Source organism: Chinchilla lanigera, unplaced genomic scaffold (genome assembly GCF_000276665.1).
Source record: "Chinchilla lanigera isolate Chin_1 unplaced genomic scaffold, ChiLan1.0 scaffold00008, whole genome shotgun sequence".
Classification (NCBI taxonomy): Eukaryota; Metazoa; Chordata; class Mammalia; order Rodentia; family Chinchillidae; genus Chinchilla; species Chinchilla lanigera.
This window is the reverse complement of record NW_004955409.1, coordinates 29,951,157-29,965,440: the sequence shown is the minus strand read 5'-3', so window position 1 is coordinate 29,965,440 and position 14,284 is coordinate 29,951,157. Positions and strand designations below refer to the sequence as shown.

Below are 14,284 nucleotides of genomic sequence, written 5' to 3'. Positions count from 1 at the left end.
CAGCGCGCCCCGCCCCGCGCCGCCTTCGTCCCGGGGGCGGCGAGGCCCGGCCGGCCCGCAAACCGCACCTCGTTGTCACGCTGTCTCCGTGGTTTGCTTTCCCGCAGTCGCGGTGTCGTGTTGCTCCAGCTGGGCTCGAATGAGGACGCCCGGACTGTAGAGGAATCCGGCGGCGAACGCGGCACCGCAGGTAACAGAATCCGCCCGGGGCTGGGGGCGGGGGGCCGTGGGAGCCCCGGGCCCGCGGGGGAGGGGCCGTCTCACGTGCAGGGTGGAGATTTAAATGAAATCTGAGTAGCCTTTGTATTTTAAACCCGGATATTTTTCTTTTCACTGTTGACAGTTTTCAAGGACCGCAGAACTCCCGGAGTCGGGCTCGTTTAAACTAGCTGTAATTACAGCGGGGCTTCGCCAGGTTCTTAGTTTGCAAACAATGAGGATAATGTTCAGCCCCGCCGGCCTGCCTTTTCACCCCCTTCGTTCATTGGCTAGATGGGTTCTTAGTGTCGTTTTGGGAGAAATCCATTCCGGAGTTCGTTTTCCTTCGGGTGTTGTTGTTTGTGGGTTATTTGTTTTTTGTTTTTTGTGTTTTTTTTTTGTCGGGGGGGGGTTCTTTTTAAATATTGAATTAAATTCTCATGACCGGTAATAAAGTCGTATCTTTTCAAATACTTTAGATATTGGTGGCAAATACAAACTAAAGTGTGGAAGTTTCATACCTTGCTTTATTGAAATGTCAACTTCCTTCTATGTTGCTTTATAGGAAAAGGTACTTTAAGCTTCTTTTATAATTTTAATACCAGAGTTTTGTGCCATGTGGATGTATACGTGTCTTTTTAAAGGATTTATTAATATTCAGGGTAAAAACATTCCTTAATCGTTTGCTGGCTCCTCCTCTTCCCCCGTCCCTGCTAAGGAATCCTTTTTTGGTTGTTGTTGTTTTCAGTATTTGTCAGGAAGTAAAGATTTAAATAGTCTGTGCTTACAGACATTGAAATACGTTTTACATGAAATTGCAACAAAGACATTGGCTCTCCGAAGGATTGTACACTATCTAGTTTCTTGTATCCCACCAGCAAATGATAATCTGTTGTGGCTTAATTTCCACATCATAATTTATTACTTTTCCCTTCGTGGACTCTTTGAGTTTTGCTTTATCTATATAAAGGAGTTTCATATTTTAAGTATACAGTAGGTTCAAGGTTTGTTAAATGCTGCTTCCTATACTTAAGATTTCATAGATTCTAGTCAGTTAGGTAATCAATCTGCCTATTAAATTGAAAGGTTAGAAAATTCTACCAGAATTTTAATAACACTGACTTGGTCTTTCCTAGAGAAGTGTTGTGGTGTTATTGTTAACACTGAGATTGCTTTGGTTTGAGTCCTGTCTCTGTCACTTGCTAGTTCCGTGTGCCTATATAAGCTATTTAACCTGTTCAGCTTCAGTTCTCAACTTTATAATGGAGAGAATACTTACCTTGTAGGATTATTGTGAGAATTAAATGAGTTAACGTTTACAGTACTGATGGTAAATGGGGACTGATGCATATGCCTCCTACCATGCTGAGTAACATTATACAAGGGATCATATAGGTTATCTTCACAATATCACTGAAGTAGCTCTTTTCAGCTAAGTGAACAGGTGAAGAGATTCATTAATTTCGTTCTCTCACTAATTGCTTCAGCTGAAATCAGAAACTAGATTAAAAATTCACGTCCTTTTTTAAAAGTATTTCTTTTTGCCTCTCAGATAGTGCAGCATAAAAAATTAATAACTCAACATTCGTGCATAATTCAAATCCCAGCCTTTTTCTCAAAGCCCTTCTCAGACTGTTTCCCAACTCCGCTTCAAGCGTGGTAACAATATTCCAGCTCTCTTATCTGACCTGCTAATGTCCCATCGTCACTAGTGCAATTCTGCAAATATAGCCTTTATTTTACTCTCCACTTAAGATTTTACCCAGATGGTTTCTAAACTTCCTGGACAACGTGCTTCTTCCTCAGTGCAAATCTGGTTATAAACATAGTACTAGATTTGAGTGCTTTTGTCCTCTTTATCTTTAGTTTGCATTGCTTAGTACAAAACAGTGTCTTTATACTCTGAAACTGTGAATGTTTGATGAGTACTTGTTATTTTAACAATTTAGCACATTGTGTTTTGGGTTAATGGTTGAAAAGGTTAAAAAAGAAACTATTTTTTTCCCCTAAAATGATAGAATATAATCCTGTGTAGTTGAATACAGATTTTAGTGATACGTAGTTAATAAACTTCACAAATACGGAAAAATAAGTATTAAAATCATAAGGTCCGTAGATATTCAGTTGAGAAAAATCAAGAGCAATATTTTCTGTTATTTATTCTAAATGCTTTGTATTTCCTCACTCAGTTCTCTCCCCCATTGATTATCTTGACACTAACAGGAAGAACTGAGGTAACAAAATAATAACTTAATTATTTTTTAATGAGATTTTTTTAAATTAAATTTTTATTTGTATTGGTACATGTTTGTAGTATATAAGGATTACATTCCTCATGGACAGTTGGTACGTGTACATAATGGAAGGGGAGGACAGAGGAGGGAGATGGAAAAAGAATTAAGTAATTTTGGTTTGGTTATGTTTTGTTTTGTTTTGGAGACACAGTCTCCCTTTGTAGGTCAGGTTGACCTGCACTCACTGTGCAGCCCAGGATCCAGTCCTCCTGCCTTACCCTCCTAAGTACTGCAATTAGACGTGTGCTGCAGTGCACAGCTCAGTAACTTTTAAAATATACTTTTTGAATATTTAGCGCCCTCTTTGCAGTTTCTACATTATAAGAGTGATATATTGTTGTGTATTACTAAAAAATAACTTCATTCAAATGTGAGGGGATTAAACAAGGAAGTTTGTTTGCCCTATGTGAACAGTTAATACTCTTATCTAACCTTGTTCACATTCCTTTCTATAAAAACCTGCCCAATATTGTAGGGTCATCAGTCTAAAAACTACTGCATGGGGCTGGTCTAAGGAGCACATGATACTAATATCCCATCTAGCACAGCCAGAGTAATATTTGAGTATGTGAAGTAGTCCCCAGCCTCCAGGCCATGAACTCAGAGGAACTGGGCTGCACAGCAGACTTTAATATCTGCTTCCGTTTAGAGAGCTATTTTTGAGAGTGACTCATGTTGTAACATGTGTCAGTGAATGCATTTGATCATTTGTGCTTCTGGGTTCTCCATGCATGGATTCAACCAACCAAGTACTGACTAGCAAAGATATCTGTATTTATAGCAGTTTCCCATTACTAGCTGAACTCAGCCTCCTGTCAGGCCAGCAGTACCTGGTACCAAAAAGGTTGGAGACTGCTGGTCTAGACCATTCACATGATTTTTTGAATTTTTAAGTTGATGTGGAAGACTTGGGAAGCAAAACTGTAAAGGTCTTTTTATAGATTGGGTTAACATTGGAATTGTAAAGAAACATGAAGAATGGGCATAGGCAGCCAGTATGTGGAGGCAGAGAACTTGTTTCCTGAGGACTAGTTATACATTTAAATTAATATAAATTTGCAACTTTATTGCTTTTCCTTTTATTTAAACGGATATCTTTAACTTTTAATAAAGCCCATTTGGTAATTTAGCTTGTAAGCAATAAAATGCACCTATTTTAGGGGTACAGTTTGATGAGTTTCAGTAAATATATTGATACATATCAGTAAATATATGTAACTTTTAAAACCCATGGATGGCTATTTTAGGTTGCTTACCATTTTTATAAGAAGTAAAGCTATTCTGGACAGTTGTGGGCAATAGACATGTCTTCATTTCTCTTGGCTTCATGTGTATATTTGACATAAAATAGGGGTACATTTGACATTTTTTGGTAAATTTTGGTAAAATTCATAGTTCAGTGACATTTAGTACATTCATAATGTGCAACATTTGTCTAAACTAACATTTTATCACCATAAAAGAAAACTCCAGTCATGGAAGCCAAAATCTGCTTTCTGTCTCTAATAGATTAACCTGTTCTGGATACTTTACATAAATGAGATTATGCAATGTGTGACACTTAATATCTGCTTCCACTTACAGTAATATTTTTGAGATTGACTCATGTTGTAACATGTGTCAATGAATACATTTGGTCTTTTGTGTTTCTGGGTTCTCCATCTGTGGATTCAGCCAATCAATATTGAAAATATTTGGAAAATAACGTGTATGTTTAACACATACAGGCTTTTCCTTGTCATTCCATAAACAATATAATATTTATATGGTTTCTATATTAGGTATTGTAAGTGATCTACAGATGAAGTATATAGAGGTTTAAGGTATTTTACATGCAAATACTGTGCTATTTTAAATCATAGACTTCAGTATCCAAAGATTTTGCTATGTGCCCAGGTGGATAAGGAGGCCTGGAACCAATCCTCTCACAGATACCAATGGATGATTGTATTTCATTCTTTTTATTGCCATATATTCCACTATATGGCTATACCATACTTTGTGTATTCATTGATCAGTTAATGGATAGTTGAGTTGTTTCTATCTTTGCGATCTAGTTGTATATTTTATAAATAATGTTATTATGACTTATTTGTGTACAAGTTTTTGTTTTTAATTCTTTTGGTTATGTACATAGTAGAACTGATAGGCAATAGAGTAGTTCTGTGTTTAACATGTTGAGAACCATTTCACATTTCCACCAATGGTGTGTGAAGGTTCCATTTTTTTATATCCTCACCAACACTTGCTATTTTCTATTTATTTTTGTTTCTTTTGCTTTTGAGATTTTTTTTTTTTTTTTTCTTTATTTTTTTGAGACAGGGTCTCACTGTATAGTACAGGCTGCCTCCTACTCAGGGCAATCACCCTGCCTCAGTCCTGCAGGCGGGTGGGGGACGGTCCCATGCTGGGATTATAGGCTTCTGTTTCTTTCTCACTCTCTTTCTAATTATAGTTGCCCTAGAGGCATGGAATGGTGTAGTATAGTGATTTTAATTTGCATATCCCTATAACGATGAGCTTATTTTCATTGGCTTACTGATCATTTATTTAAATATTTTCTTTGGAGAAATGTTTATTTAGACATTTTGTCCATTTTTGAATTGGGCTTACCTGCCTTTTTGTTGTTGAATTTTGAGAGTTTCTAATAATATCCTAGAGACTAAACTTACCAGCTATATAACTTCCAAATATTTTCCCCAATTTCATGGACTTACATCTTCTTGATAATGTCCTTCCGTGTATAGACATTTTATATTTAATGAAGTACAATTTATTTTCTCCTTGTTACATAATCGTTTTGATGTCATCTCAGAAACTTGCTAAGTCTGAGGTCAGGAAAACTTAACCCAATATTTTTTTCTAAAACTTATAGTTTGTACTTTTATGTTTAAATTTTTGATCCACTTTGTATTAATATATAAGGCATAGAGTAGGGGTCTAACATTTAGTTTTATGTGGTTTTCCAGTTGTCCCAGTACCATTTGAAGAGACTGTTCTTTTCCCTTTGGGCTTGGCATCCTTGGTGAAAAGCAATTAACTGTAAACATATGGGTTTATTTCTGGGCTGTTCTCTTCCATGGATTTTTTTATATTTAACTTTATGCCAGTAGCATACAGTTTTAAATGTAGTTTTGTTATAAGCTTTGAAAGTGAGAAGTATGAATACTTCAGCTTTTTCTTTTTGGGGATTTTCTATTTTGAGTACCGTGTAATTCCATATGCATCTTGCGATCTGTTTTCCTATTCTGATTAAGACTGCATCAGATCTATGCATTGCTTTGGGGAGCATTACTATCTTTAAGAATAGAAAGTCTTCTAACATAAACAGTCTTTTATTTAGGGTTCTTGAATTTCTTTCAACACCACTTACAGTTTTCTGAACATACCTTTTGTATCTCCTTAAACTTATTACCTAGGAAGTTTTTATGCTACTGTAAAGGGAATTCTTTCTGTTTTTCTGAATTATTGGTATTATACAGAAATACAGCTGATTTTTTTTGTGTTCATGTTATATATCCTGTAGCTTTGCTACATACATTAATTAACTCTTAAGTTTTTGGTGAATTCCTTAGGATAGTTTTACACATAAGATCATGTCTTATGTAAGTAATTATTTTTTATTTTCAGTTTAGATGTACTTTATTTCTTTCCTTGCCATCACTAAACAAGAAGTGGTAACAGTTGTTATCTTCCTGTTTAATCTCCATGTTTGTAGAGTTTCCAATTTTCCTTCCGTTAAGGATTTCCAGTTTCATTCCATTTTGGTTGAAGAAGATGTGTATTACATGTGATTCCAAGCTTTTAAATTTATTGAGACTTGTTTTGTGGACTGACATATGGTCTATCGATAGAAAATGTTCTGTGTCCACTTGAGATGAACTTGTTTTATTCTGTTGTTGAATGGAGTGATGCTCTGTATCAGTCTAAAATGATCTGGATTAATTTTTACCTCATGTATTTTGGAGCTCTGATTAGGTGGGTTGTAGCTTCTTGATAGAATGAACTGTAAATCAACATTTATTATCTTTCTTTGAGCCTTCCAGTGCTCTGTAGAAGTCTCTCTCCTCCATTTCCTGAATGACTTTCCATACAATATAAGCTTTCAATAAACTTTTTATTGGTAGAATATCCACATAGAAGAAATTTTAATTATAAAATAATGTTCATTGTAAAAACTTTCAAACAATACCATTTTCTAAACTTAAAAAAGTCATCCTACCCTTCACCCTTATCTCTGTCCTCAGCAATAACCACTGTTAACAAATAGAGACCGGAAGCCTGGTGTGGTGGCTCTTGTCTGTAATTCCAGCATTTGAAAAGCTGAGGCTGAGGATGTAGCAAATTCAAGACCAGCCTGGGCTACATAGGTAAAGGCCATCTCAAAAACATGAAAACATGAATAGACAAAAACCACCAAACTGCAATAGCAACAAACCCCAAAACAGTTGAAGATCTGGAAACTTTATTAGTCTTGAGTTCAGAAACCTCAGATCCTTGCTTGTCTCCTTCCATTCTTCCATTACCTCCATATGATTACATCTGCTACTTTTAAACTCTAATAGGTAAGGCAGAGTATCTCTATTTTGCCTCTGAGGAATTTGAGGAAATGGGCTGCTCAAGGATGCACCCAAAACTAGAAGTTCAAACCTAGGAGTATGCGACCCAAGACTACTATTCTTTCTGCCATATTCCTTTGCCTGGCTCCTATTCAGTCGTTAGAGCTTAGTTACTATATCTCATGAGGCCGCAGAACAGTTCTCTTGTTTGAAAAATGATGGATAGTTTTTTTAGGAAAGAGAGGACCTGGTCCTGTGGGTTCTCTGGCTTAACTCTCTTTATTGACCAAACCCTGATCTGTGGTGAAGATACCACCTGTTTCAAGAAGTATAGAGCTTGGGTGGTCTGGTTATTTAGAGCTTGACTTGGTCAGTCAGAAGAGGCTAAGATTGGAATTAGACCTTGCCCACTTGAGTCCAAACGGCGGGGAGGGGGGGGATATTTAGGCAATGGAGGAGATTGTATTATTATCTAATTATCCAACCCAAAGAGATTCAGCCATATGGTAGAATCAACAAGAGATACTCCCAGAAGTTCCTAGCGTTCTTCAAACATTGCATACTCCAACACACCAGTGTGCCCTTGCATATATATACTCCACGTAGAATGCCCTTCCTGCCTTGTCTGTGCAGTATATCTCAACTGTGAAGATTATTATAATATCATCTTCAGTCACTCTCTCTGTGTACAATTTACTATACTGTATGTATGAAAGATTTGTTTACTTACCTGCTTCCCAGGTGAATCTATGAACTGATCTCTGCTTTTTAAAGTATGGTTTGGCTGCATATAGAATATTTGCCTGCCTACTTGCCTGGCTTCTCCCCTCGCTTCCTTCTTTCCTTCTTTTGTTCCTTGCTTCCTTCTTTCCTTCCTTCCTTCCTTCCTTCCCTCCCTCCCTCCTTCCTTTCCTCCCTCCTCTCTCCCCCCTCCTCCCTCCTTTCCTCTTTCTGCCTCCTGAAAGTCTTGGTTTCTGATGGGAAGTTGGCTCTTAATCTTACCAGGGGATTTCTTTTGCTTTTGTCAGTTTGGCTATACTATGTCATAAGGTGCAGATCTTGAGTTTATCTTGATTGGAGATACTTGGGCAGCTTGAAAATGTACAGATTGAAATCTATCAGATTTTGGAAGTTTTGGTTCATTTTATCATATTCTTTCTGCTCTTCTCCTGTTGTTGGACTTCCATTAATAATATTGGTATGTTCTATTAAACATATATACCCACACTGGGGTAGTGTCTCGGAGTCTCTTAGGTTATGTACATTTTCTTTTTCCTTTTTTTTTTTTTTCTTCCTGTTTTCTTTCTGCTCCTCAGACTGGATAAATTCAGTTACCCTGTCTTCAGGTTCACTGATTCTTTTGCCTGTTCAAATGGGATTCTTACTTCTGAACCCCTGTGGTGCATTTTCCACTTCTGTTATTGTACTTTACAGCTGCAATATTTGTTTGCTTCCTTTTTATCCCTTCAGTCTCTTTTGGTGTTCTCTTTGTTGGGACATTGTTAATTAAGGCAATTTTGCTAAGTTTTTCTGTTTTTAAAGAGGCACAAACTCCCAAAGCTATATGTTCTGCCAGTTTTGCTTTATGTACTTTTAATAAATAAAATTAATCATGCCAAATCAGAAAATGAAATTAAAGCTAAATATGAATAGGACATACAAATTTGTAAAGGAAATTAAAAGTTGTAAAGGAAAAGAACTTAGAGTATATCCAACAATTTGCTTTGTATAGATTAAGTTGAACCTTCGAACTGATTTAAACCAAATCAGTCCTTTAGCAAGAATATTTACTTTTAAGTGCCAGATTTAAAAAAAAATCTGTTTCTTCAAGTGTTTGATTCCAGTATATTTTCTGTATACTCAGTATCATCTTGCATTTGAGCTTTTCTTATAATCATTAGGATTATAAGCTGTAGGAAATGTTAAGTAGGGAAGACCTGACCTTCATTTATACAGAAGTAGCTATCAGGTGGAATGAGGGAATTTGGCTTACTTTCTTATGTTCTTAATCTGTGTATTGCTGTGTAATAAATCACTGTGAAACTTGGTGGTCTGAAACAAACAATAAAAGTGTATTATCTAAAAAGCTGGGAGAGCAGAGTGGAAGACTGTTGCAAGTTCGAGACCAGCCTGGGCTACAAAGTGAGCTCAAGGCCAGCTTGAACTGCATAGTGAGACCCTGTCTCAAAAAGACAAAAAATATATACATATATTATCTGACAGCCACTATAGGTCAGTATTTGGGGAGCAGCTCAGCTATGTGGCTGTGGCCTAGGATTACTTGTGAAGTTGCTTTGAGGCTGTACTCATATGCAGCCTTGCTTGGGCTAGAAAATTAGCTTCTGAGAATTTGTTCACATGGCTGAGGGTAGAAAGACTGTTTCTTATCAAGTGGACCTCTCCGTGGAGCATCCTGAAAGTTCTTGTGACATAGTGACTGACTTCTACAGGGTATGATCCATGGTAGAGCAAGGAGGAAATCACAGTGCCTTTTATGACATAGACACACATTGTAACTTCTGCCATAAACTTTTTGGTGCAAACAAGTTACCAAACGGCATGTTTCCTAGTCAAGGAGAAGAGGCACCAGGCTCTGTCTATGAAAGGAGTATCAAACCTTATCACTGACTGACCAGCTGGAAGTAAGCAATGGAAAAGACTTAGAATACCTTTTGACAGTGGCTTTCTAAAACTTCATTAAGTTGTTAATGGTTTCCCCAGGAAGGGAACAATTTGATATTTTGAAGACTAAAACCGTTATTAAAATGGATCTAGTTGGGCGTGGTGGCGTATGCCTGTAATCCCCAGCACTCAGGAGGCTGAGGCAGGAGGATTGCTGCAAGTTTGAGGCCAGCCTGAACTGCATAGTGAAACCCTGTCTCAAAAAGACCCCCCAAAAAAGAATTGATCTATTGAGATATGTGCTTGTATACCACTGTTTTCCTCATTGCACTTAGGAAATCTTAAAATTCATACACTTGAAGAATATAGCTAAAACAAATTATGAAATCCAATTTAAAAATGTGTGAATACTAGTCTTTTTTTTGGCTTAAATTTTGTTTTGGAGACTTTAAAGTGATGCTCAGTCAGAATAAAAAGTTTATTTCAGATGCTGGGAATTGGGAAAAAGGCTAATGTCAGCTGGTCAAAAGTATGCAATATACAGTATTTTCAGACCAGTCTATTCAGCTTTTGGGTATCTTAATTGTTAAATGTTAAAATTTTACATTTAGAAAAGGGCCTCAAAGTAGCATAAGAACTCCCCTATAACCTTGTCTGGCTTTACCAATTATTTTCTGCCATTTGCTTTATTCTTTGACTTGCCCCATTGCTTATAGCCATTGGGGTGAAACCTGTAGTCTAGTGAAGTTAGGTTTCTTGACTGTACAGTGAAATTATAAACCAGAGGAACCACAGGGCTTTTCACCAAACAAAAGATAAAATAGAGCTCTTGCAGGATTTTGGAGAAGGGGCTCATTTAGATGAAATTTAAAGAAAGTGGTGTTTTGATAGGCTCAAGACAAAGCCTACTTGTGTTGCCCTCATTCAGCAAATGTTTATTTGCACTATGCTGAGTGATACGGGGATTTTACCATTTTGCTAGAGTTGACTACATTACATCACACTCAGTTGTTTATTTGTATATTAGTAAATCTAAAAGTAAACAATAAATAGCTACAATTCACCCAAGGGGGGGAAAGAAAAGGAATTACGAGCTGGAGGGATGGGATCACAAATGTAAATAAGTATTTGTTTTGTTTTGTTTTGTTTTTGAGACAGGATCTCACTATGCAGTTCAGACTGGCCTTGAACTCAGTTTGTAGCACAGGCCGGCCTTGAACTTGGAACAATCCGTCTACCTCAGCCTCCTGAGTGCTGGGATTACAGGTGTGTGCCACCACATCTGGCTAAATCTGTATTTGGATACTGAATGAAAAACTGTAAATGTAAAAGTTCACATTTATTCTTAAGTATTATAGATACTATTTATCATGCACTGCAAATTGAATTTTATACATTCGTTTATGAGGTACTATACTGAATTCATCATCATAGGTTGAATTATAGACAAGCCCCATGTCTTCTTTACTTTTCTCATTGCTGAGACAAAATACCCCAATACCTAAAGTTAAAAAAGAAAAGATTTATTTAGCTCACCATCTGTAGAGGTTTCAGTCCATACTCTGCTTGCTCCAAGGCAGGGTGGCACATGGGGGAGGGCCAACCATTCATGACTGTAGAAGACAGCAAAAGCAACAAAGGAAGAAAGGGGGAAGCCTCTTTCTGTCCTTTATATTGTATGCAGGCTACCTACTCTAGGGTGGTGTAGCACTCACACCCTTAATCCCAGCACTGGACCCTGAATCAGTGACAAACTCTAGAGTCAGCCACCTCTGAAAAGCATCCCCCCCACCATGGCTTTGGGGAGCCATCTAGACACAAAGCATGATACTCTAATAGTTGTAATGATTTTGTTTTACTGTTTGTTGTATTTCATCAATTTTAAGATAGACTTCTTCCCCTGTCACACATATATACACTCCTTTTAATATGTTTGAAATCAGGTATATGGGTTGTAATTCTCAATCTGTTTGACCAGTTAGGGCAGTTTGTAGCCATTGTATGAACATGGCATCTTACAGACATCAAAAGTGCCATCATTTACTTACTATAATCAATGCCAGAATGAAATAAAAAAGGAAAAGGGGGAGAAGGAAAGAAGACGACCAAGGGAATAAAGGGATACTCCTTTAACCCTCCTGTAATATTTGTGAAGAGGGGCTGAAAAAGGTAATGTAGACCTACTTAATTGCAACACCTATTTTAAAAGTTGTATGGATTCTCTTAAGATATAACAATCTTGATGTCATAGAAGATGAAGTCTTAGAGTCTTAAGTGATTCAGAAGAGTTGGTCTGTAACTTTATAGGGAGCCCAAAAGCATTGTATGAGATATATCTATGTTTAAATCTGAACAGTTCTTATAGGCAATGTAAAATGCAAATTATAGGTTATATAAGAGAATTATATCAATTTAATTGGGTTAGTATTCATAAGTGAATATGTACCCTATATTTTGTAGTATGTTAGGTTAGAGGATTTGCTAATAATCTGTATTTGTGGTTTTTGTCCTGCCTAGATATATAATACTATATTCTGTAGAATTTTTTTGTACTCTTACTATTTCCCTATGAAGTGGCGTCAGTTACTCTGTAGTCACAGTTCTGTGGGTTAGCCTATTCTCACTACCTCTGTGAACTGGAAAAGGTGTTTATTGACCTTGGTTGTGCAGTTATAAAATGTGATTGCATTATTTCTCTCTTTGAACTTTATAGGGGGAGAGAAACCTATTTCAGTAATGATTATAAGTAATTTTATTAAGTAACTAGTGTTGGGTGAGAACATAGGGACAGGTCAATGACCTTTATTGGTTGAGCCCTACTACTACAAAATGTAGTGAGGCAGTGAGATGCTTACAGCACTATCTAGAATACCTCAAGTGCAATAGCTACAAATACAAACTAAAAAGGAATTGTTTTCATGTTGCTGATATTTTTTCATAGAAGTTAAATATAAGTTCTTTGATTTACGTAGAAGTTACAATTTTAGAAATACTCATCTTGTCCTAACATGGCAGGAACAACAACTTGATGTTTATATGTAAGAGGAGCATTGGTCCTAAGTTAATGTAATGTAATGTTTCAAGTTAATGTAATTTTTTTTAACCTACTTTAATATTCACTTGAAAATTTAAAAGTCTGCTCTATTCTTGTGAAGAATTTTCTTGCATTGGGAATCCTGGCCCCTTTCTAGTAAATGTCAAGGTCATATTACATGTTTTGATAATTAAACATCCCTTCCAATTCTAAAAATGTCCTCAGACTACCACTCTTGAGAACTATTGGTCTTACATGTATGAAAGGTGAGAAAATTAATTACTATAGTAGAGTAAGAAAGGATTACTTGAACCATTTACAGTTACACATTGAATAAGTTTAATTCAGATGGTTTATTTGAGGCTTTTAAAAATAAGATGGATGAATTGATATATTTTTATTTTTTCCTAGTAAAATGAATGAAAATAAACCTGGTGTCTCACAGAATCTTGGTAAGTAATTATTTAAAATATTGAAAAGTCAATAAACTCTTTTAGAATGCTTCGTATCCACTAGGAATGAATTTCCTGGTTCATCTGAGTTTCTTGTACTAAAGTATATTAAATGTTTATAGAGGTTTTAGTCCATACTTGGCAGGTTATAAGGCAGAGTGGCACATGGCTGAGGGCTACAGCTCATGGTGGCAGAACACAGCAAAAGTAACAAGCACACAAGGGAGGAATGGCCCCTACAAGCAGCCTTTTCCTCTCCCTTACATATGCAGACTATCCACCCCAGGGCCGGTGTTGGTGTAGCTCTCAAATCCATAATCAATCAAACTCTAAAAGCCTACCCCATGACCACATGAGGCTTTGGGGGGACACCCAGACACAAACCATAACACTTGTTTTATTTTAAGACAGGGTCTTGCTATGTAGTTCAGGCTGGTCTTAAACTTACTGTAAAGCCCAGGCAGGCCTCAGACTCACAGCAGTCTTCCTGCCTCAGCCTCCTAAGTTTTGGGATTACAAGCATACTGCACCCAGCAATCTTTTCATCTTTTTGCATCACTTTTCCTTACAAAATGAAAAATGCGAATGAGAACAATTTAAATAACAACAGTACTTAGGCATGAAAAGGATTATTTTACCTCTTAGGTTTTCACAAAAATATTTCCAAATAGATGCAGTCTTTTTAACCTTTGTATATGGTTACTGTTTTCTGTATTACTAGCAGTGTCTGTTTTCTTGCTACCATGAAAGATGAGGAATCTGAATTGTTAATTTGTACTCTTCTGCCAGTAACCCAGTTGTTTAGATTTTAAAGAATTCCCAATAAAAATATTAGGCTTAAAATTCTGTATTACATCCATCACTTTGAGAGAGTATCAGTTTGTTCTACCTCATTTTGGATAAGGAAATTTGCTTATAAACCTCCTCCTTTCTTTTCTTCTATCTGTAGATGTCTATCAACTATGCTAATAGTTTTAAAATTTTACAGTATGTACATTTTCGAGTATCTTAGGTCAGATGATATACTATAATCATTATGTGTGGATTTAGTTTTTGCCTTGATAGTTAATATTATATTCTGTAATTTTTTTAGTACTCTCATCGTTTGCAAATAAATTATCACAG

General features: G+C 36.5%; 1 protein-coding gene across 1 annotated transcript in view; it reads left to right on the top strand.

Annotated features, from left to right (window-relative positions):
* The first annotated feature begins 109 nt into the window (after positions 1-109).
* G2e3 (G2/M-phase specific E3 ubiquitin protein ligase) overlaps positions 110-14,284 on the top strand; it is a 57,257-nt gene continuing 43,082 nt past the window's right edge. The window contains exons 1-2 of the mRNA XM_013510386.1: positions 110-190; positions 13,119-13,159. Of these exons, the coding sequence (XP_013365840.1) occupies positions 13,123-13,159 (37 nt within the window). The 5' untranslated portion in view covers positions 110-190; positions 13,119-13,122. The remainder of the gene's footprint in view (positions 191-13,118; positions 13,160-14,284) is intronic.